This window comes from Lissotriton vulgaris, chromosome 1_2, assembly GCF_964263255.1.
Source record: "Lissotriton vulgaris chromosome 1_2, aLisVul1.2, whole genome shotgun sequence".
Classification (NCBI taxonomy): Eukaryota; Metazoa; Chordata; class Amphibia; order Caudata; family Salamandridae; genus Lissotriton; species Lissotriton vulgaris.
In genome coordinates, this window is record NC_141686.1 from 352,585,127 (window position 1) to 352,608,576 (window position 23,450).

At 47.5% G+C, this 23,450-nt stretch overlaps 1 protein-coding gene across 1 annotated transcript in view; it reads left to right on the forward strand.

Annotated features, from left to right (window-relative positions):
- The window catches only part of LOC147736787 (uncharacterized), a 43,488-nt gene extending 27,038 nt beyond the window's left edge, over window positions 1-16,450 (forward strand). Inside the window, exons 3-4 of the mRNA XM_086953486.1 lie at window positions 13,726-14,110; window positions 14,274-16,450. Coding sequence (XP_086809612.1) covers window positions 13,726-14,110; window positions 14,274-14,892 — 1,004 coding nt within the window. The 3' untranslated portion in view covers window positions 14,893-16,450. The remainder of the gene's footprint in view (window positions 1-13,725; window positions 14,111-14,273) is intronic.
- Window positions 16,451-23,450: the final 7,000 nt, after the last annotated feature.

Consider the following 23,450-nt stretch of genomic DNA (forward strand, 5'->3'; position numbering starts at 1 on the left):
AAAGCCGGATTGGGAGTTGTTCAGGACATGGTTCGCTTCGATGAACTTGGAGAGTTGGGCGTTGAGGGCCTCTTTGATGACCTTGGCAAGGGATGGGACGAGGGAGACAGGTCTGAGGTACTTTAGGTCTGTCGGGTCGGCAAACGGCTTCCTCAGCAGGGGGGTTGATCTTGGCGTATTTTCAGGCGGCAGGGAAGGTGGCAGTTTTGATGGCGCAGTTGATGGTGCTGCCGCTGCTCAATAGAAGATGTAATACGGGCAAGGAACCGGTGGGGCTCTGGAATGGATGCTCTTCATGGTCTTGAGTGTGTCATCTGTGGTGAGTGGAGTCCAGTTGAGCATGATATGTTGGGGGTAAGGCTTTGTTGTGTGCGATGGTGGCAGGCATTGTAGCAGGGTCTTGGGTGTCAAAGCTGTCGTAGTTATGTCTGAACGTGTGGTGAAGAATGTGCTGAGTTTGTTGCAGAGGTCTTAGGGAGGGTGGGAAGTCTGTGGTCTCGCTGTTGGGCTTGGCAAACTCCTTGACGATGGCGAAGACTTCTGTGCTGTCGTGTGCGTAGGCGTTGATTCTGTCTTTGATGGCCGTTTTCTTTGTGGTTTTAAGGAGAAGGTGGTGTGCTTGGGTTTCTGGGGTTTTGTTGTGCCTCTATCTCTTCTCAAGTTGTCTGCTGTTACGTTTGGACTTGTGGAGGGCTGAAGTGAACCAGCTGGCTTTCTTGAAGTTTTGCTTGCCTGGTGTCTTATTTAGGGGTGCTGGTGTGTCGGCTCAGTTGGAGATCCATTGATGACGGTTGTGTGCTGCGGTGTTGGCGTCTGCTGGTGGTGCGGTCATGCTGAGAAAGTTGACGAGAAGTTCTTCGGTGGCCTTGTTTCAGCTACAACAGATGGGGTGGAGAGGGTGGTGAGGGTGGTGGTGAACGGTGGGAATGGCTATGTGCACACAGTGCGGGTTGGTCCAGAGGAGTTCGGTGGTGTGGCTGTAGGTAATGTTCCCACTGACGGAGAAGATGAGGTCTAGCGTGTGTCTGGCTGTATGGGTTGATGTGGTGACTAGCTGCTTGAGTCCGATGTTGGCGAGGCTCTGCAGTAGGTAGTCAGTGTTTTGGTCACTGGGGTTGTCCAAATGGAAGTGGAGGTCTCCGAATAGGATGTAATCTGTGGATGCTAGAACTTGGGGTGCGATGAGGTCTACGATGGCTTTGTTGAAGGTCGGGTGGCTGCTGGGGGTCTTGTAGATTAGGGCCCGCCCTTTGCCCGGGCTTTGCCCGGCGCAGCTCCCGCGCGCTCTCGCGACGCGGAGGTCAGTGATGATTTTAAGGCGCCTCCTGGCGCGTCATCCCCCGGCGTCAGCTGCACAGCGCAAGGGCACTTGGGAGATGAAGTCTCTCCGTGCCCCCCGATCTCCCCTCCTCTGCTGTCGTGCTGGTGTTGAAGGAGCGCCGACGGCAGGGAGAGACCGGGCGCTGCGTGGGCGTTGCAGTTTTGGACTTTCCCAGTGGCAGGGACAGTGATTTTCCCCCGGCGCTGACACACTTCTCTAACAGTAGCCCCGTCGTTGAGTCATTCGAGTAAATGGTCAGTTGGTGGGTGTTCTTGAGGATGATGGCTTTGCCTTCTCCTGGTCGGTCGACGCTGTATTTACGGGTGATTTTGTAGCCGCAGGGGATCGCAGTGGTATCACTGATTTTAAGTCCAACTTCTTGCGCCTTCTTGGTGAGCATTATCAATCTAGTATGATTATGAGGTATACCCCCCTTACCCTAAGTAGAGCACTGAGAAATGTAAAGAAATTCTATATTTTTAATCTTGCAAGGAAATGATGGCTTTTTTTAACATGTGTTCCAGAGAGTGTCAGTAGTGGGGAAGTGTGCAGATTCGACATCAGTAAGCATCCTATGTGCCCGTGTAATTCCTGATCTTTATTCAGGCCCTTGGCTTCCTCGGTACCAAGCTCTGTATAATATCTTAAATCGATTCTTTTCAATTTCTAATCTTGATCACCTCCTCTGATATAAGGCCAAGGAAAATGAGCGAGTCTACAATGCTATTGTGGCATTTTACAAAATCTCCAGACGCTGGTGAATTTAAGTCGCGTGTTTGATGCCTCTCATGTGCTCCATCACTTGCCAATGGGGAACATCCAGTTGGCCACATATTGTTTTCTGTGTGTACATTCTTTCACGTATATATACCCAGAAATCTGTGCTACAGGTTATGAATTGATTGCTTTTTCTTCCTGTTATGCAGAATAACCTCCTTTATTTTGACACCAGATTTGCAAGCCATACATTTCCCTCATTTTCTGAAACCTTTTAGGTTAGATGGCCCCTTTCTTTCATTGGACTATCTATATAGCTATGGGCTTGTTTGTCCTTTAAGGATAGGGCTTTACGATACGTAATGGAGGGATGTGAGGTAATATCGTGTCCAATCACCTGATCAGCTTTTAATATTTTCCAATGTTTAGAATTTGTCTTGCTGCTGTGTACCTCGTATTGTTTGTAGTCATGAACCTTACTGTACTATCAGGTCCCTCCTTTGGTGTCTCTGATTTGAAAGTAGTTTATTCATGTTGTGGGTTCTCATTTATAGATTTAATTCTGATCCCCTGAGTGAATTTTAGGTTGAGATCAGTTTCTGTCTCTGGATTAATCTTTTAGACATTTCCCTACTTCCGTCCCACAGCAGGGAAAGGTCATCTATATCCCCGATCCAAATCAGCATATGGTTTGTCATGTTTTCATTTTGTGATGTCCAGACCACCCGTTATGTGCCCGGTCTAGGCCCATATAGCAAAGTGGCTCATTTCGTAACGACGACCCACCATCACCAGCAACAGGCCGCCCGCAGAGGCTGGAACAAGATCACAGCAGACCAGCTCGCCACCTCCCTGAGCCAGCACCCTCCTGCCAGCTCAGCGAACCCCAGCCAGGCCGCCGACAACCTCACGAAGTGGATCAGCAACTGCGCGGACGAACTCGCCCCACTGAGGACCCCGCCCAGCAGACCCGGCAGCAAGAAGGCCCCATGGTTCACCGACGAACTCAAGAGCTCCAAGAAGAACTGCCGAGCCCTCGAGAAAGTCTGGAAAAGGGAACCGACAACGGACAACAGGACCTCCCTCAAGCTTGCCACCCGGAAGCACCACCAGCTGATCCGCGCCGCCAAGAAAACAGCATTCAAGGACCGGTTGGACAACAACGCACACAACTGCAAGGAACTCTTCAACATCGTGAAAGAGCTTTCCAACCCCAGCGCAGGAAACAACGACATCACCCCATCGCAAGACCTCTGCAACTCCCTCGCTTCATACTTCCACAACAAGATCACAGACATACACAGCAGCTTCGACAACCAACCAACGCACACCATGACCGAACAACCACCCCCCACCACCACCCTCCACGCCTGGACCCCGATCAGCACCGAAGACACCATCCGCACGATGAACTCCATCCACTCCGGATCACCGACCGACCCCTGCCCTCACCACGTCTTCAACAAGGCCGACGCGGTCATCGCACCCCACCTGCGAGACATCATCAACACATCCTTCGACACCGCCACCTTCCCGGAGAGCTGGAAGCACGCCAAACTCAGCGCTCTACTCAAGAAACCAACAGCGGACCCCACCGACCTCAAGAATTACCGCCCCATCTCGCTTCTCCCGTTTCCAGCCAAAGTCATCGAGAAGACCGTCAACAAGCAGATGGCCGCCTTCCTCGAGACGAACGGTTCCCTCGACCCCTCACAGTCCGGCTTCCGAGCCAATCACAGCACCGAGACCGCCCTCATCGCCGCCACCGATGACATCCGTGCCCTGATGGACAATGGAGAAACAGCGGCCCTCATCCTCCTAGACCTCTCTGCGGCATTCGACACGGTCTGCCACCGCACCCTAGTACGGCGCCTCAGCAACGTCGGAATCCAGGACAAGGCGCTGGAATGGATCATCTCCTTCCTCGACGGAAGAACACAGAGAGTCCGCCTACCACCATACAAGTCAGAGGCCTCCGAAGTCATCTGCGGCGTCCCCCAAGGATCATCTCTGAGCCCCACCCTCTTCAACGTCTACATGAGCCCCCTCGCGGCCATCGTACGCAAACACAACCTCAGCATAATCTCCTACGCCGACGACACCCAGCTGATCCTCTCCCTGACCAACGACCCCGCCGCCGCCAGAGCCAACCTGCACGAAGGGATGAAAGAGGTAGCCGAGTGGATGACGACCAGCCGCCTGAAACTGAACTCGGACAAGACGGAGGTCCTCATCCTGGGCTCCTCACCCTCCGCCTGGGACGACTCCTGGTGGCCTCCCGCCCTGGGCACCGCACCCAAACCAACAGACCATGCACGAAACCTGGGCTTCATCCTGGACTCCTCCCTCTCCATGACCAGGCAAGTCAACAACGTCTCCTCGGCGTGCTTCAACATCCTACGCATGCTACGGAAGATCTTCTGGTGGATCCCCACAGAGACCAGGAAGACCGTCACCCAGGCCCTCGTCACCAGCCGACTGGACTACGGCAACGCCCTCTACGCCGGCACCACCGCCAAGCTCCAGAAGAGACTCCAGCGGATCCAAAACGCATCAGCCAGACTCATCCTCGACATCCCACGAACCAGCCACATCTCCGGACATCTGAGAGACCTCCACTGGCTCCCCGTCAGCAAGAGAGTCACCTTCCGCCTCCTCACCCACGCACACAAAGCCCTACACGACCAAGGCCCGAGCTACCTCAACAGCCGAGTCAACTTCTACGCTCCCAAACGCCACCTCCGATCAGCCAACCACGCCCTCGCCGCCGTCCCCCGCATCCGAAGAGCGACTACAGGAGGAAGGTCCTTCTCCTACCTAGCCGCCAAGACCTGGAGCTCCCTCCCTCCCGACCTGCGCCTGACCCAAGACCACCTCTCCTTCAGGAAGAAGCTGAAGACCTGGCTGTTCGAGCAGTAGCGGCACCCTTCCCCCCCCCCCCCCCCCCCCCCCCCCCCCCCCCCCCCCCCCAGCGCCTTGAGACCCTACGGGTATGTAGCGCGCTTTATAAATGTCACTGATTGATTGATTGATTTCATATATTATCCTATTTTTTACAGTAACATTTCTGCTGTGACCTTTTGCACATATTTGCATGCACGACAATGTTGGATTAGTTTCTCTGAAATTACTTTGTTTACACATCTAGCTTCGCACAACATTATCACGATGCCTCGAACACTAAGTACAAGGCCTCTTGACGCACTATGTACAAATGTCGTATCTTCATCCACGGGGTGACAGGGCTATCTACATATCTAGAACATAGACTAATCTATACGTACATCACAAAGATGCTTTCTATTATAAATAATGAGCATCCCAATAGATTAGTAGAGGAGGCGCTACAGCTGACACCGAGGGTCCGTGCGGGCTGAGACTTCACTATGCAGCGGGCTGGCATCTCTGTGAGGGGGAGTTCAGTTTGTAACCAATACGGGGCCTGCATTCTTCCCTGTCAGGTAATGGGGTGGGATCGTCCCTTAGTGGGGATTCTTGGCTTCCCACCCTCACACACTCTAGATGCACGCAGAGTAGGGAGTGCATAGTAGGCGTACGCCTGATTACTGCCTTGTTTATATGCCTGCATATATACACTGTTTTAGCACCATGGTAGTACTATATCCACTATTTACATGTTTTTAATCACTTTCAACTGCTTCAATCTTCTGATTATTGCAGCTTATGTATTCTATACAAGAATAACGTTGGCTCAATAAATAAATTGAAAACGCCCTACTGTGTATTTTCTGTATATTTCTCTGAGAGCAAGTAAGTTTGAGTGACTGAGCAAAAGGTTCTGTTCTGTTTCCACGATCCCTGAGTGGTCAGGGTTGTCACGTTCACAGGTTGCCAGAAACCATTGGCTTCCTGGTAAGGTTAGGGAGGCTTACGGTGGCACTGTGAGCTAGCTGGTCTCTAGGCCAACTCATCCTGCGGAGGTGCCCGGAGCCAGTCTAATAATAATAATAATAATAATAAAGATATTTGTAAAGTGCTATGGCTGCGCCATCTCGGCGTGTCCCCGCGCTGCCAGAGCAATACTAGCCAGGCACTTTGACTGACCCACATCAGAGACCAGCATCGAACTCACCTTTGGAACAGGTGAGTTTTTAACATACACCGAAACTTAGTTTCCGATTGTTGGAGGCGAAGACTGAGCGGGAGTTTATTCCAGCTTGTGGCGGCCATCACTCTAAAAGAGCGACCTCCCATTTTAGCCCTCTTAAAACGGTGGGTCACCAACATACCCATTCCGCAAGACCGCAGCGCTCTCCTCGGCTCATACCTAGTGATCAAATCAGTAAGGTATGGGGGAGCCTTCTGCCATAGGATAGGGTGACATGTCAGGAGGGCCTTAAACAGTATCCTTTCCTTTACTGGAAGCCAGTGGAGGGTCGCCAATGCGACTCTGGATGTCACTCTCTTAGGTAGTCTAAGCACTAGACGTGCCACTGCGTTTTGTAATACCTGAAGCCGACCTATACTTTTGCTGGAAACTCCTAAGAGGAGGACATTCCCGTAATCAAGCCGGGATGTAACCAGGGCCTGGGTCATCGTGCGTCTAGCCTCCAAGGGGAGCAGGTCCAAGGTTTTATTCAGGATCTTAAGCACCCCAAAACACTTCCCCACCAACCACCCAATATGTGCCTCATAGGAAAGTGTGGGATCTACCCAAATCCCAAGGTTTTTCGCTTCCGTACACTGGGTAGGCACTGTACCCAGACAGCTTGGCCACCAGTCGCACGTCCATTTGAGTTGATCACCACCGACCACCAGCACCTCCGTCTTTGAGCCGTTCAGCTTTAGGCAGTGGTTATCCATCCACACTGCTAAGGCCTGCATACATGCTCTAAAGTTGTTGGCTCCACCTGACGGTGCCTGGGAGAGGGTGAGCAGCAGTTGAGTATGTATCGTCGGCGTAGGATACTATCTCTACACCAAACGATTGAACCACAGCTGCTAAGGGGGCCATGTATAAGTTAAATAAGGTAGGGTTCAAGGCCGAGCCCTGCGGCACCCCCTGTTCCAGTGCCATTTCCACAGATTGAAACGGGCCTCTCTGGACCTGGAAACTTCTGCCAGTCAGGAAGGATTTTAACCAGCTGAGCGCCTGACCCGTCACACCTCCCCTGTTCAGACACTGTAGCAAGGTGATATGTGCTACAGTGTCGAACGCTGCACTTAGGTCAAGCATGACCAGTGCCATGGTGTGACCTGCGTCAGCGCCCTGCCGTAGCGTCTCTGTGGCACGCAGTAAGGCAGTTTCGGTCGAATATCCTGCCCGAAACCCCGACTGGGAAGGATGAAGGAGTTTGGCCTCCTCAACAAACGCCATCAATTGTGAGTTCACTATTTTTTCAGCTACCTTCGCGGTATATGGCAGCAAGGAAATCTGTCTCAGATTGTCTAAAACAGCAAGGCTTATGTTGGCCTTTTTCCTTATCGGTAGAACGATAGCCTTCTGTGGTATCTTCCACCTTGACCTCTGCCCTTCACGCACCCTGGAACACTCCGTAGTGACATCACTTAGAATGTCACTGCTGCGAAGGTTCCAGGGTGAGCGCCGTGGTTAGAACGGTGACCTGAGGCGCCGCGATCGGACTGGCGACCAGTGGCTGGTGTCGTGTGCAGTGACTATCTTATGATACTGTACATAGTCAAGTCAAGTCAAGTCATAAAATTTATATAGCGCACTACATACCCGGAGGGTTTCAAGGCGCTTGGGGAGGGGAGGGGGGTTAGATATCCTTAGGGAGGGGGATTATTTGTCAAATATCCACGTTTTAAGTTGTTTTCTGAACGCTAGGTGATTCTGGGTGAGGCGAAGGTAAGCGGGGAGTGAGTTCCATGTTTTGGCAGCCAGGTATGAGAAGGATCTGCCTCCCATGGTGGTTTTGTTGATGCGAGGGACAGTGGCGAGTGCTTGGCTGGAAGAGCGAAGTTGGCGGGAGGGGGTGTAGAAGGACAGTCGAGAGTTGAGGCAATCTGGTCCGATGTCGTAGAGTGATTTGTGTGCGTGGGTAAGCAGTCGGAAAGTAATCCTCTTATTGACGGGTAGCCAGTGGAGGTCTTTAAGGTGGCCAGAGATGTGTTCATTGCGTGGGATGTCTAGTATGAGCCTGGCTGAGGCGTTTTGGATTCGTTGTAGTTTCTTCTGGAGTTTGGCGGTGGTACCTGCGTAGAGGGTGTTTCCGTAGTCCAGTCGGCTCGTGACCAGGGCATGGGTGACTGTTTTCCTGGTTTCGGTAATAAACTCTTGGATATCACCATCGTCTCCCTTTGCTTTACTACAATGCTACACCTTCTTCCAGCTCAGCGGAAGGATCTGGGTGCTAAATGAAGTTAAGGACATGGCGAATGTATGGTTCTAAAACCTCTAAGCTCTCTCCCACCACTCTAGGGGGGGCTGGATCATGAGGAGATCCTGACTTCACCCTAAGGCATGTTCTTACAAGCTCCTTAGATGTAGGTACTGTGAAGCACTCCAGCCTTCTGTCAGAGTCAGCCTCCCTCATTTCTACAAAGGCCTCCCCACTTGCAGGACAGCTGGAGAAGGAGCTATACATTTTACGCACCTTACTAGCAAAGAATTCTGCCACTCTGTTACATTCCATGATAGAGTCCGACTCAGGCGCATTGGAGCTGGAAACCGCTGAGATCTCCTTTATAAATTTTAAAAAGCTCTCACTGATTCTAGTTTTGTAATGAAGGGCCTTTGCTTCTCTCACCTTTCTTTGATAGCCCCTCTGGGCAAATCTATACTCATTCTTTTTAAGAGTGTCAAAGTCCCTCCGCCAGCTTCTTTCCAGCTTCTTACACTCCGACCTGAGTGACTGCAGGTCTGACGTATACCATGGGGCAGATTTTCTAGCTCTCTTCCCTTGCTTAGCTGTATACAATGGCGCTACTGCATTCAGGGTTTCAAGGATACGGGCTTCCAGATTTAAATTGGAGCTTTCACTATCCGCTCCTCCCGGCATCCCCCAATGCGTAGCTTCTCATTAAATATAGACTGGGAGAAGTTCTTCCACTTTCGGTGGGGATAGCTGTTATCACCCCCCCTCAGGATATCTTCAGCCTCAGTGATACAGATATCAAAAGGAATCAGAAAGTGGTCAGTCCAAGGGAGCGGACTTGGGGCTCTCATCATTATACCATCCCAGCTGGCAAACACTGGATCCAATAAATGGCCATGCGTATGGGTGGGGGTGTGATTTAGCAGCTCTAAATAGTTATCCTGTAATTCCAGTTTAATCTCTACAGCTTCTTTCAGTCGTGCATCCTCAAAGTGAATATTCATATCTCCCAGTAGCATAAACTTACTACGCCAAAGCGCCATATGTGCTACACATTCTTGCAGACTTTGGCTAAAATTGCCTAAACTCCCCGGTGGTCTGTAAAGAAGGATACCCGATATATGACCCTGAGGGCCAATTTGTAGTCCAAACCTGCCGGCCTCACAATTCTCTATCCCTAGAGATTCAAAAGAGCACACAAGAGGCGCTTTAGTGATCACTGCAATCCCCCCACCTCTTCCTGAGGGTCTATCCACCCTGGCCATGCTATAACCCGGCGGTAATGCCTCAATGACCTCAGGGTCTGAGTCCGCCCCCAACCACGTTTCTGTCAGGAAGAGTATGTCCAACTTCTCCTCTAAAAGAAGATCCCAAATTTGCAAACCATGTTTAGGGAGTGATCTGCAATTCAGTAGGGCTCCGTGGAAACTACTTACCCCTGCCTTACATGCTAGCTCTCTCTTAGCTTTAAAGGAACAATGGGGGCACTTGGTGGACGAGATTACCTACAAAGTGTGCCTGCAACAATCCGCAACCGCTGGACGTAATTCCCACAGCTAGCGTCCGTCATAGACTATAGGGACCGCGGAGGATTGAGCAGGGGGTAGGGCACTGGGCCGAGCCCGGTCGCGGACGGGCGCAGACAGGCTTAACTTTGGCGCGCCATCGTCGCGCCCGCTGCTCTCGTCCGCTGCGCGGCCGGATGCACATTGGTATATGTGAGCCGTGCCCCGGAAGTGAAGCTGTAGGTGGGAGGAGTTGCGTCCCTCCGCTCTAGCAGCAGTCTAGGCACCTCATCCAAAGTTTATTTTGTCCAACAAACGCGCAGGTCCTTCGGATTAGTGGGAACTACACGACACACCTGTTCCTTCCACCATACCACAACTACATTTGCATAGTTGGGAGAGAAGGTGCCCGTTGCTGTTCCTGAGATTTATCTGTAATACCTATAGTTAAATATGAAAATATTGTTATTTAGGCAAAAGTCATGGTCCTAAGCATCCATGTATAGTCATATGGAGATATTGGTCTATTGCAAAAAGCGTGTTCATAGGCTCGTAGACCTTGCGTGTGTTGTATGCATAATTAGCAAGATCACATCCTAGGTAATTGTCAAATATTATTGTCTCCTGTGTATATCTTTTGTGGTGGGAAATTCTCTCCATCTATACAATATGATGGGAGGCTCTCCACAAGAATCAGCAATAAATGGTTTTAGTTTATTGCTGTGTTTTCCAGTAAGCGATTGTTGGAGGGCGCTAAACGCCCCCCTTGTTCTTGCATACATTTGTTAGAAGGTAAAAGCATGGTACAGTAGAGGGTAGTGTTTTACACAAATGAAAATGTTGCCATTCTCTTTTCACAACAATCCGAATTTAATAATTATTGAAAAGCCTTTAGTTCATAATTGCAAACAATCATTAAAACCACATTCTTGCCCCTTATCGGATGACATTGGTACTTATGTTGTCATTACGTAATGTGTTAATGGCCTCCCTTTGTCCATGACTCAAGTTGGATCTGATTCTTCCCTTCTTGCGTTGACTGGTGAACAATTTATTTGAACAAGTCTTTGGCGACCAAGTCACTAAAGACATCCAGATTATCATGAGGCAAGTTGGAGTTATATGCAGCTTGCTTTTTGAAGCGAGTTAGGCTTCCCCGATCTATCTGTGCCCTCTTTCCGGGCAACGCTTCCCGCTCTTTCGTTGCACATATATAACATATATTTCCATCATCCAGACCAGCCGATGTCATGAAGTATCAGCGTCTCTTGAACACAAGTCATGTTTTCTGAATTGGGCTCCTCTATTCTCATGTTCATTGGCTTGGGTCTGATTTTATGTTGAAATCTTAGAAATGGAAATATGTCGATTCTACATGAACTGTAATCTAAATCCCTCCTGGGGCAGAAATATAAGCCAAGGTTCTGGATATTTAATTCATCCATTGTCAGTTAATGTTGTGATGAGTTAATAATGGAGATTTAATTCATATCTCGCCTTGCTCTATCACCTTTCTCTTCCTAAGGGGTGAGTTATCTTTTTGTCTTCCATTTGCTCTTTCCTGTCTTTCTCTTCCTCTGTTTGTGCCTCTTGCTTTTGTTTTTCCTTTTTTATAATATTCCATTGTCCGTCCTTGTCTCAGTAACCCGTACTCAGTGAAAAAAGGGGCAAGTAGTTTTTTTTTCTAGGTAGTTGCTAGCAGAGTCGTCTGAGTCACCTTCTGAGCTTGATTCCTCGTCTTTGTGTCAATGTAATTTTGACCGCTCTCCTTACTTATTCGTATCATCTTACAAAGTTTAAGACTCTTCCAGGACAGTAGTCTTGCTTTTCCCTTTTGAATTTCCTCTTTTGTAGCTTTTACCTCTTTCTTATCACTTGCTCATCATTCTCGTTGTCCTTAAGTTCAGCTCTTATATTCAAGGGCAACAAATGTCAGGTTGGAGAACTCCATCAGACTGCAGACTTAGAACTGTAACAAAACAACAAGTTAGCAGGCCTTTTCCATCTATGAACTCATGATCTGGAACAACATCCCTGTATCCATCAGGACCGCCCGACATTGCTCCCGTGTAGGAAAGAGTTGAGGACTCCCTTCTTTAAAAATAATTTATGCTCATCCTTGGCTCTAGCTTTAGTCTAAGTTTGCAGTATAGAAATAACATATAGATACATACATAAAGAAGCTGGCCTAGCCTACACTAACGTTTGAATACTTTTAAAAAAACTCTTGTGAAAATGTTCATGGGAGAGTTGAGAATGGTTATCCCACCAGAGCACCCCTGACATCCAGTTAAGATTTTAATGTTGTCTTATGAGTAACAAGTCCACCTTTTAAGCCACTACATGACTGCAAGCCTTAATGGGGATAGTAGTCCACCTAGTAGCAGTCACTTCCTCAAACAGTTAGCAAACGGCACGCCCCATAAGTAGATGAACAGTTCCTGCAAGTTTACAAAGACAAAGTTGAATATGCATCCAGTGTTAAACATGCACTCATGCTCTACATTATCAGAATTGAAAAGGTATGAAAAATAAGACTGGTTTTTGCACCGGCACAATTTGGCATATGGTTTTCTACTCGTGCGGAGACATGGGGTGGGCGAAATTTGCGTAGTCATATTACGCAAAGCTCAGCGAAAAAAATCTCCGTGAGCACGCAGAATTCTGCGAAAACACAGAATTGCTTCTACTTCCCGTACACAATGCTTTTTTCCTGTTCGCGAACACTGTTTGCGTGCTCGGGGGGAAATATCTTGCAAACACACATTTTGAAAGAGTGAACAAGCAAAAAATTCTGCGAAGTTGCGGATCGCGGAAGTTTTGACAATTCGACAACTGCCGCAAGTGGAACTGAATTTACCGCCCAGGCCTAGCGGAGACACCACATAGAAATACCACAGGCTGAGTCCACGTGTGATAAAGATGCATCCATGGCTTTTCTACCCAACATAGCTCTAGTAAATATTTGTAAAGCAGAAACATGTGGTTCTGTGCATCCTTTCATAAAATATTTCTCTGGTGACATCAATGCAAGGAAGATACCCAGAAGTGTTTAATTGTTCTAAGCATATTAGTAACTCAATTAGGTATTCTTTCATTTCAATCAATCAATCAGCGGTTTATAGAGTGCGCTACTCACCCGCAAGGTCCGTGGAGGAGAGGTTCCTCTTGGGTACGTGGAAACATATTCGGTTGTTGAGGTATGTGGGTCTGATGTTGTTGAGGGATTTGTAGGTGTGGGTGAGGAGTTTGAAGGTGATCCTCTTCTCGACGGGGAGCAAGTGGACTCTTCGTAGGTGTTGGGTCATATGTTTGTGGCGTGGATTCTCTAGAATGAGCCTGGCTGCGGCATTCTGGACCTTACCGATTCTTTTAAGTTATTGCACAACCTGTGATGTGCCACGGCTTGCTGCAAATGGAAAATGTTACTCACTTGCAAATACTGTCAGCTTGTCATGTTGCAGGCTCACATGCATCACCCACTTGCTGTATGGTTGTAAAGTTTATAGGTTGCTCAGATTAAGCAGTTTATTTTTTTAATTTTACACATATAAGCAGTTGTACTCCGATGGAGAAAACAGCACAATGATTTTAATTGGAGTCTGCGCGCTGATGCATTATGCCTTTCTGCTATGGGATTACGAGTCGTTCTCCAGATCAAAACTCAATCTTAAATTATTTTTTTTTTATTAGTCAGAATCCAACCCATGAGAGATCACCACATGTGAACTGTAGAACTACAAGCAGCAAATGATTGTTTACAGGTAGTACCATTTTCCTTCCTTCCTAGATATTACTGTCCACCTTTCTCGTATTATAACCGTGCATTTCTTTCAAGAAATATTTCCCATGTATAATTCTCAGTGTTGATTTCATTCTGCAGCACAGCAGCCGACGACAGAAAGTATGAACGGGAAAGAGAAACGTAAAGCTTCTGGAGGACGGAAGAACTTTGCTTTTAAAATGAATGAAGGAAAACACCAAGGAATGCACAGGACGGAGAATTGTAACAATAAAACACTACTTGCAAGGCAGAAAAGAATAGGCACTGGCCTAAGAGCTTATGCCTGTGCTGAGTGTAAGAAGACATTTACTGGAAAGACGCATCTTTTACTGCATGAACAAACACACACAGATCGGTATCCCTACACTGAGCATGAAATGAGGTTTGCTGATAAGGCAACACATGAAAAAACTCTCAGAGGAGAGCGGCCCTTTCACTGCAATATCTGTGAGAAAAGCTTTACTCAGAAGGGAAATCTTCTAAAACAGAACTCACACAGGAGAGAGGCCTTATCACTGCACTGTGTGCTCCAAAAGGTTTTCTTGGAAGGCGAGCCTTGTACAGCATCAAAGCGTACACACAGGAGAGAGGCCTTATCTCTGCACTGTGTGTTCCAAGGGCTTTACTCTCAACGCAGACCTTGTACGGCATCAAAGCATACACACAGGAGAGAAGCCTTATCTCTGCACTGTGTGTTCCAAGAGGTTTTCTCAGAAGGAGACCCTTGTACGGCATCAAAGCGTACACACAGGAGAGAAGCCATATCACTGCACTGTGTGTTCCAAGCGCTTTTCTCATAAGGCAAACCTTGTACTGCATCAAAGAACTCACATAGGAGAGAAGCCTTATCACTGCACTGTGTGTTCCAAGAGGTTTTCTCGGAAGGAGACCCTTGTACAGCATCAAATCGTACACACAGAGCAGAGGCTTTATCACTGCACTGTGTGTTCCAAAAGGTTTTCTCGGAAGGCGAGCCTTGTACAGCATCAAAGCGTACACACAGGAGAGAGGCCTTATCACTGCACTGTGTGTTCCAAGGGCTTTACTCTCAAGGCAGCCCTTGTAAGCCATCAAAGCGTACACACAGGAGAGAGGCCTTATCACTGCACTGTGTGTTCCAAGAGATTTTCTCAGAAGGGGACCCTTGTACGCCATCAAGTCACACACACAGGACAGAAGCTTTATCACTGCACTGTGTGTAGCAAGAGCTTTGATCTTAAGGCAAGCCTTGTACGCCATCAAAGAACACACAGGCGACGGCCATGACGCCGTACAGGATATGGAAACTGCTGTAAACAAAAGGTGGTGCTCAGCAGCATCAAGTAACACAAGATGGAAGCCTTCTCAAAGCACTGCCAAAAAACCTTCATTTAAAAAAGAAATCTGATCTTTTACATCATCTAAGAATCTACAGCTAAAGTTAGACCTCTTCTGACATCAAACAATCCTTCCGGACTGAAATCCTCCCTTTCCTCTGAAGTCAGAAGAGCTTTGAGTTAAAGGACACACTCTAACGTTCGCAGCGTCTCCAAACAGAATGTAGCTTCTTCAACGTCACTAACGTCCCTTCACCAAGCAACGAACTTCACAGAGGCTGCTTCACTGCGAATTAAACCTGTCCGACTCTCATGAAATGTGTGCAGTGTTGAGGACGTGTTACCAAGTGTGGATCATAAACTATCCTGATAGACATAACTTCTGGGATTCAACAAAAAAATATTGAAAGACCTGAGCACATGGGAAAAAGAAACTAGGAGAAGAAATGGGAATCAATAACCACTTGAGGACAAAAAATATAAACTCCTTCCATCAAAAAAGCAGGAACATCTACTCCCTGTCAGTATCTTCAGACCGGCTGTGTAAATATTCTGTACAACCCATCCAGGCTGAGAGATCAAAAGAGGATTCGTGGCTGTCCAGATTCTAACAACTTACAAAGGTGGCACCAACCATATCATTCTGCAGTTTCAACAGCCGAGACCGTTACACAATTCATAATGTTTTGAGATGGTTTATTCTGGTGAGAATTCCTTTTTTTTTTTTTTATGATAATCAGTTTTATTATCATTTTGAGAAGAAAAAAAAAAAAGACAGCATATATCTTACACAGTAAAGCCAATTCCATCTCCAACAGACAGTAAAAAAAAAACACTGTTAGGGTAGGAGTATTTATGCAAGCCACCCCAGCTGGAAAGCAGCATCCTGTTACGTGGGACAGCCAAAGCTGGCAATTTAAAAGAGTAGGTTCAGCCATTTGCCCCAAACCCTATGAAACCTCGCGGGACAACCATGTTCCTCCTGGGCCACGCACCCATCCACTCCCTGTTGCACTTTCGCAGGGTAGTGGGGTTGGGCTGGGCCCAGGCCGCTGCAATATCTCATATAGCCACAGCGACCGCCGTACCCAGAAAATGTTTGTCCGCTCTTGAGCCATCCAAACCTTCAAATACACCCAGGAGAAGATGTAAGGGATCGTGTGGAACCTGGCGACCTAAGGTCTGTGTGAGCTCAGATTCCACCTCGGACCAGAATGGGTCAAGGCCAGGGCAAAGCAAACCATATGGTCGAAGTCGGCCGGAGTTTGCCTGCTATTCCGGTGAGAATTAAATTCCCCAAAACTAACTTTCACATGCATTAAAAAACAAAGCAGATTAGCTAATGAAGACCCTGTGAAGAGTATTGCATCTCATTCTGTGATGTGTTTTGTGAGGTCAGTTGTTGTCCTGTTCTAGTGTGAGGGGGAGATTGACAACTAGACAAAGGACACTGTCGCAGGGAGCTGTTTGCCAAGAATGTCTTATTTTATGCAATAAAACTTTGCTAATAAACCAATCTGCCTGCCTGTTCCATGTGGCGATGAGACGGGAGATACTTCAAACTCATCAGTACGTTCAGAGTGTCGTTTTCTATCTTTGTGATTAGTCTGTCACGGAAGAGGGTGGGGAGGAACTAACATCCCCCCCCTGCAGCCCTTCAACCACCAGCCCCTCAGATGTGAGGCGTTCCAGGGTGTAGTTTGCGCCATCACTTTGTTTATTAGAGTAGTGCAAGCGTTACAAGTACAATTTGCACTGTTGATGTTTCAGACGACAACCTTTGAAGTTTAATAGTGTAATTGCATTGGGAACCCCTTTGTCCCTTGGACCTTTTCCTTCACTGAGCGTATTGATTGGCTTAAAATAGTCTGATGACTCTGGACCCTGTGCCATCTGTGAGCGCACAAGGCGTGCCTCTAAACTATTATATCGAACCAACAGCACTAGTGTATGGAGTCGTGAATCATCCTGGTGAACATTGTGTGTCCCCTTCAAGATCCACCCGTAGTCATCAGTGACCATGAAGCAAGGGGCAGACAGATGCCTGGTGCGAGGCTGCTCTGGGTTCACTCAGACACCAGTGCCCATGTCGCCACCCCTATCCCAGACAGTGTTTAACATCTACGTCTCTCCTTGGGCCAGACTTATCAGGAGGCATGGATTTGCCCTGGTCTCATATGCTGATGATTCTCAGCTTGTTATCTTTATCTTCTATCAGCCTGAGGCCACAGACGCCAGGTTTCATGCTTGTCTCACTGAGATCATGACCTGGATGAACCATAGCTTCCTGAAAATGAACACTGACAAAACGGAGGTGATAGAGTTTGGCCCTGGCCGGTGCCTGTGGAATGACTCCTAATGGCCGGTTGAGGCCGGGGAATGCCCGTGTCCTGTCCCCAAGGTAGGAAACCTCGGAGTCATCTTCGATGACCAGTTTAATTTTTCTGCCCAGGTAAACAGTCTCACTTCCTCCTGCTTCTTTTTACTAAAAACCTTGAGAAAAATCTTCCCTTTTTTTTCACAAAAATTGCAAAAGACGCTGGTGGTGGCGCTCTTCCTGTCTAAACTGGACTGTTGCAATGCCCTTTTTTGGGCATTGATAAGACCCAGCTGAGAAAACTGCAGTCTCTACAGAACACTGCAGCAAGATTACTTCTAAACATTCCTAAAGGACAATCAACCCCGGCAGGAATTAAGTCACTGCACTGGCTTACCATCCAGCAGCGGGTGGAATTTAAGGCCTTATTCCTGGTGCACAAAGCCCTTTATGGGGGCGGTGCTGAGGATCTCCAAAAAATGTTCCTACATTATACCCCCCAAGTGCCCTTAGATCTGCTAATTTGGGCCTTATCCAGATTGCTAAGATCAGACGAGCAAGATGGGATGGCAGGACTTTATCAAGTTGTGCATCAAAGTTACGGAACAAAACGCCTATGGCCATGACATTTCAATCTAATCAGCAGGTCTTTAGGAAGAACTTGAAAACATGGCTGTTCACTTCCACATAGTCCCCCGGTAACACAGGCCATACTTCCCTTCTACATACACTAGCGCCAAGACGCCACGGCAATCGAGCGCTCTATGAACATATATCCTATCCTATCCTATTTGGGTGAGTGCTCGGAGCTTGCTGTGGCTGGTAGCAAGCCCTGGATCTGCAGTGACGTGTGGATCTCTAGGAATGAACTAAGTCGCAATGGTGGCATGTATGTGTGTGCAAGGATGAGACGCCCTGGGTGTAAGTGAATGATGAGGCTAGGAATTGGCGGCCTCAGCTGAAGCTGTGATACTGGATTATTGTCAAGAGCAAGCCAGCGGGTCACAAGATTGTTGCAGCTGCGTTGGCACATTTACGGCATATCAGCCAGACATAAAACTTTATTCGGCTTACACAGGCTCTAAAAGTACAAGTTACTAGCATACTAGACTCAAAATTCATTTACTAAAACACAGTGATTTTTTGGCGCCAGATGTTTGTCCCGCGCAGTAAAATCAGTGTGAACGGCACCACGCACAGTGCAAGAGGGAACTGCATCTTTCCGCCGCTTGAGTAGAAGTTTTACTAGAACGGCAGCTTCCTCAACGTGAATGGAAGGTTTCTCGACATGAGTGTGAGTTCCCATCCCCGGGCAGCCGCGTTGAGAAATCTGGCTGGGAGATGGTCTAGTGCTGGATTTTCCTTGCTCACGCTCTTCAATTTAACGTTGGTGAGCACAAGCAAGGAAATGTTTTTCTGAACTCCGAGTGTCTGAGGAGTGTGGAAAGACTCCACAAAGTCTACGAACGGAGCGGAGTTCACCGCCCAGACTTAATGTTTATGTATCTGTATATAAGTGTTGAGAGACATTTTTATTGAGCTATCACATCAAGAATTGTAAATGTTATTAAGCACATATTGGTGAGAATAATGCTTCTTTTTCTATTACTGAATTTGCACAGCAACCAATCAACAGTACACTTAAAAACTACATTCCCCATGATGTCAGTAACCACAGTCCACAAATCACTGCCCATTATGCTCCGGTATGGCCAGCACCATCTTACTGCCTCGTATTTGAGTATGCTCAGTTTCAAACAGTTCAACCACAATATCCCGGTCCTAGATGGGATTACCTTCCTTGTCTAACCTGAACACTGCAATAGTTGTATAAACGTCACTCAGCGGAAGAGCTGTAAAGCTCCATCTTGAAGGCTGTTACCTCGTCTTGTATCCAGGTGTCTTGTGACAACATGTCCCAGTTGTTAAAGAAATATGTCACGTTTCCCCCCGCCCAAATGTTATTTGACATGGAATGATCTATACCCTAAAAATAAGCATGGAGGGAGGTCTCGCTCTGGGCGGTCCCCCCTTAATTGAATTACTGTAGTCCTTCTCAGTAGTAAGGGCATCAGGGGCTGAGTACCCTAGTACTTGACAGCTACTCTCTGTAGACACATAGTTTTACTCTTGCTGGTGCAAACTCTGGCCTAATTTCCAAGAGGCCTGCCCAGCTGGAGCTCGTGTGGCGCCGGCCTCTGAATCATATCTACAAGGCGACGCAAAAGGCTTCATAGATATGGAGTGAGGCTAGGCAGCGCAAAGAGCTGCGTCGGCTTACTCTGCATCAAGGAGGCATTCCATGGGTGTTGCTCTGGGTTCTCCCACGAAACACCCATTTATTTTGACACCGCCCCAGATTTAGACACTCAGGCAAACCTGGGGCAATGCCAAAACCTTACACCTCCCCAAAGCAGGCATAACGAGGAGAAATGTTTTCATTTCTCCTCTTTTATTCCTCTTTCCCTGTTCTTCAGCAGACATAGACCCCAGTGCACCATGGTGCAAGGGTGTCTGTGTTGGTGCTCGGCTGCATAATGTGTGCCTGAACGGCCAGTAATGCACTGTGTCCTGTACGGTGCATTCCGGCTCTTTTGATTGGTGCAGAGCAGGGCAACAAAAAAGACTTGCAATGCTGCTGTATGCCAATCCTTGGTAAATGAGGCCCTCAGTGTTCCCCGATCAGTGTATGAGGTGGTATTGAACGTGTCTTGTGGATCTAATTATCACAGCTCGGCCATCGGCTTATCGCTCGTGCAAAGCGAGTGGGCACACTGGGGCACGTGCATCAAAGCAGGCAGTAGAGGGTGCGCTCCTCCGATCAGAGAGGGCACACTGGGGCGCGCGCATCAAAGCAGGCAGTAGAGGGTACGCTCCTCCAATCAGAGAGGGCACACTGGGGCGCGTGCATCAAAGCAGGCAGTAGAAGACTGCGCTCCTCCGATCAGAGAGGGCACACGGGGGCGCGTGCATCAAAGCAGGCAGTACAAGACTGCGCTCCTCCGATCAGAGAGGGCACACTGAGGCGCGTGCATCAAAGCAGGCAGTAGAGGGTACGCTCCTCCGATCAGAGAGGGCACACTGGGGCGCGCGCATCAAAGCAGGCAGTAGAGGGTACGCTCCTCCGATCAGAGAAGGCACACTGGGGCGCGCGCATCAAAGCAGACAGTAGAGGGTACGCTCCTCCGATCAGAGAGGTGTAATGGCTGGATTTTCTGAGTAGGTGGGATCAGCCCCCAGGGGCCCCTGTGACCCAGCCAAAACGTACTCACCTTCTTCCCTCCTCAGGACTCCTCTATCCAGGCACCTGGTACCTACCTGAGGATGGGGAACTCGCAATATACAAGCTCATATTATTAAGAACACCACTAAATCTATAGGGATACTAAGAATACTCACTGATTACTAGGGATACCATACCCTACACCACACTTATTCACATCAGTTGGTCTCGCGGCCACTCTGACCCAGACCGTTCTACCCTAGGGCAGATCTGACACACAATCCGGTGTGTCTACACACGGGCCTGCAGAACCCAATGCTCCCTTTTCCAAATTGTTCGCGATCCTGCGAAACTACACGTCAGTGTCCTTCCTGACGTTCTCACTTATTCAAGCCACAATCTGGTGGATTTACACACTGGTTCAACCCCCCAGTGCTCTCATTAACGCCGCATATCAACGACGACCACATTCCTATGAACACCTATACATATATATATATATATATATTGGGATATTATCTCAGCTGTCTACTCGGGATGAAACTACAATAATAACTTTGAATATGGGTCCGGATTGTATAGTGTACTCTCTGCTCTTGGCATCAAAGGTTCACTCACTCCCTATTTATGTGATCACCACTTACCTGATTGGGATTACTCATCCATTCACGTGCCTAGCAAAACACCTAGAAGCTGTGTTTACCTTCAGTGAACAAGAATAGGGGCCACACACCAGTTTGTTATAAACTGGGGGTTATTTTATTATAGTAATATAAACATTTATACAAATCTAACAAAGGCTATAGGTAGAACACACCGCTTGAAAGAGAAGGATTACACATAACAGGAACACTCCGCTAAAAGGGAAAAGATTGGACATAAAGTGTAAATGTAACTAATTCAGACTACCTCACCTATTAGAAGGAAGATTTCTCTCTCTGCCTCTGGTGGGATTAGGGCTCTCTCTCTGCCTCTGGTGGGATTAGGGCTCTCTCTGTCTCTCCCTCCTTCACCACATCACCACGCCTCTGGTTCAGTTGCTCCAGCTGACAGCCTTCTTTGATGCTCTCTGCACTGCTTTCTCTCTCTCTCCTCATCTTCAGCAATCGTCTGCCTTCTTTCTCCATTCAAGAACTGCACTCTATTCTGCAGCTCCCAGCAGACATCCTCTCTCTCTCTGCAAGCTATTCAGAGCTCCAAGTTGTTCTGGGCTCCCAGCAGTCCTGTGCTCCAAGTTGTTCTGAGCACCACGCTGAACTGCACACCACGCTGCAATGACTTCCAAAACTGAACTGACCACTCCTCCTCTCCTGTAGCTCGCTATTATGGATTCCTCTCCCCTCATGGAAATTTCCACCGGAGGGCTGTCTCCTACCGAATTCCTGTGCCAGCTCCCAGGCTTCCACGCAACCGCAGTGGCCATCTGCTTGTTACGTCTGGGCCCAAGAGAAAAACACATTTCTCGGATAAGAAGCAGTCCTAACTGGATTTTCCCTCCAGCACAACAGCCTTAACTGAAAACATTGCCTTTGCCCTAAAAAGCCTCTCTGCTTCCATCAAGATGGAGTCTCTCTAGCTTTAGGCCTGAAAGGGGTGAAATGCTCCTTAGCTCTGTCAGAAAACCTACATAAACCATACCAATATGTCTAATATGTCAAAGCCAATAGGCAATAGACAGGTTAAAGTCAAGAATAAAGGCATATTAAGCAGCTATCCTCTTCTAGGTCTGGAAAAAAGGGCTTAAAAGGGCCAACACAGGCTAAGAATACCTATACTAGATGCGAGCAAGAATAATGATCTATATCACTGCTAAATAAAGCCAAAAACTCTGCCATTACACTGCACCCTAGATCCTTATCTTGCGAGCATCTTATAAACAACAACAACCATCTAAACAAACATCAACATAATCTATCCAACATAGGCTAAGAATACCTATCCTAGATGTGAGCAAGATTAAGATCTATATCACTGCTAAATATCTCTGCCATCCACCCTTAGATCCTTATCTTGCGAACATCTGACAAACAATAACATCTAAATAAACAAACATCAACACAATCTATCAACAAGTCAACACCTAAAAAACTCCCTAAAAACAATGACAACTCAAGAAAATTCCACCTGAAGAGGCCTACCTACTAATGTCAACTTAAGAAATAAATGTGCTTTAACTTCTAATGAGAAAACAAGAAAGGACCTAAATGAGCCTTACGTACTATAGGCAACTTAAGCTAATGATGACTCATGAAACTATTGGTGTAGGTGCTAGTATGTGAGTTGAAAATAACAATAGGCCTAAATGAGGCCTACCTGCTCGCATTTGTCAATTTAAAGTGAAATCTGAGAAATACAGTTGCAAGGTCTGGGCAAACATTAATACATAATCATACTAAAAGACACACCACCCAGAACAATTCAAATTTTACGGTAACCACCCATTGATCAATCAAGGTGAAAATGTAAGAACAGTAACAAAAAACATTTTAAATCACACGGTGGAACACATGTGCGCACCATCATTGAAAAAAGTCCTTCATTGGCAAAACTATAATAGGTGACATATTTTTTTTAAAAGTGGGGCCTGCTTATAGTGATGTCAAAATTGCAGGCCAAGGAATTAAATAACTTAGTCATAATAGGTGACACGTTTTTTTTTTGCTTTAAAAGTGGGGCCTGATTGTCCAAGGGATTATTCAATGTCCAAATTCTTTAGTGTAGGCCACCACCCTGCATCCTCGGTACTTCCTCCAATGCGGCCATCCATCACCCGGTCTGGTCTGGTCTGGTCTGGTCTGGTTCCATCATCCAAAAAAAAAATAAACTAAAATAAGAACATGAAAATAAAAAGCTAAAACAAATAAAGGGAGTGGGAGGGAAGTGGGCGAACCACACCCCAGCAACCTAGGAACAAGAGAACAAGTATCATTATTCTTGTAAAATAAAATTTTCCATTTAAAAAGCACCC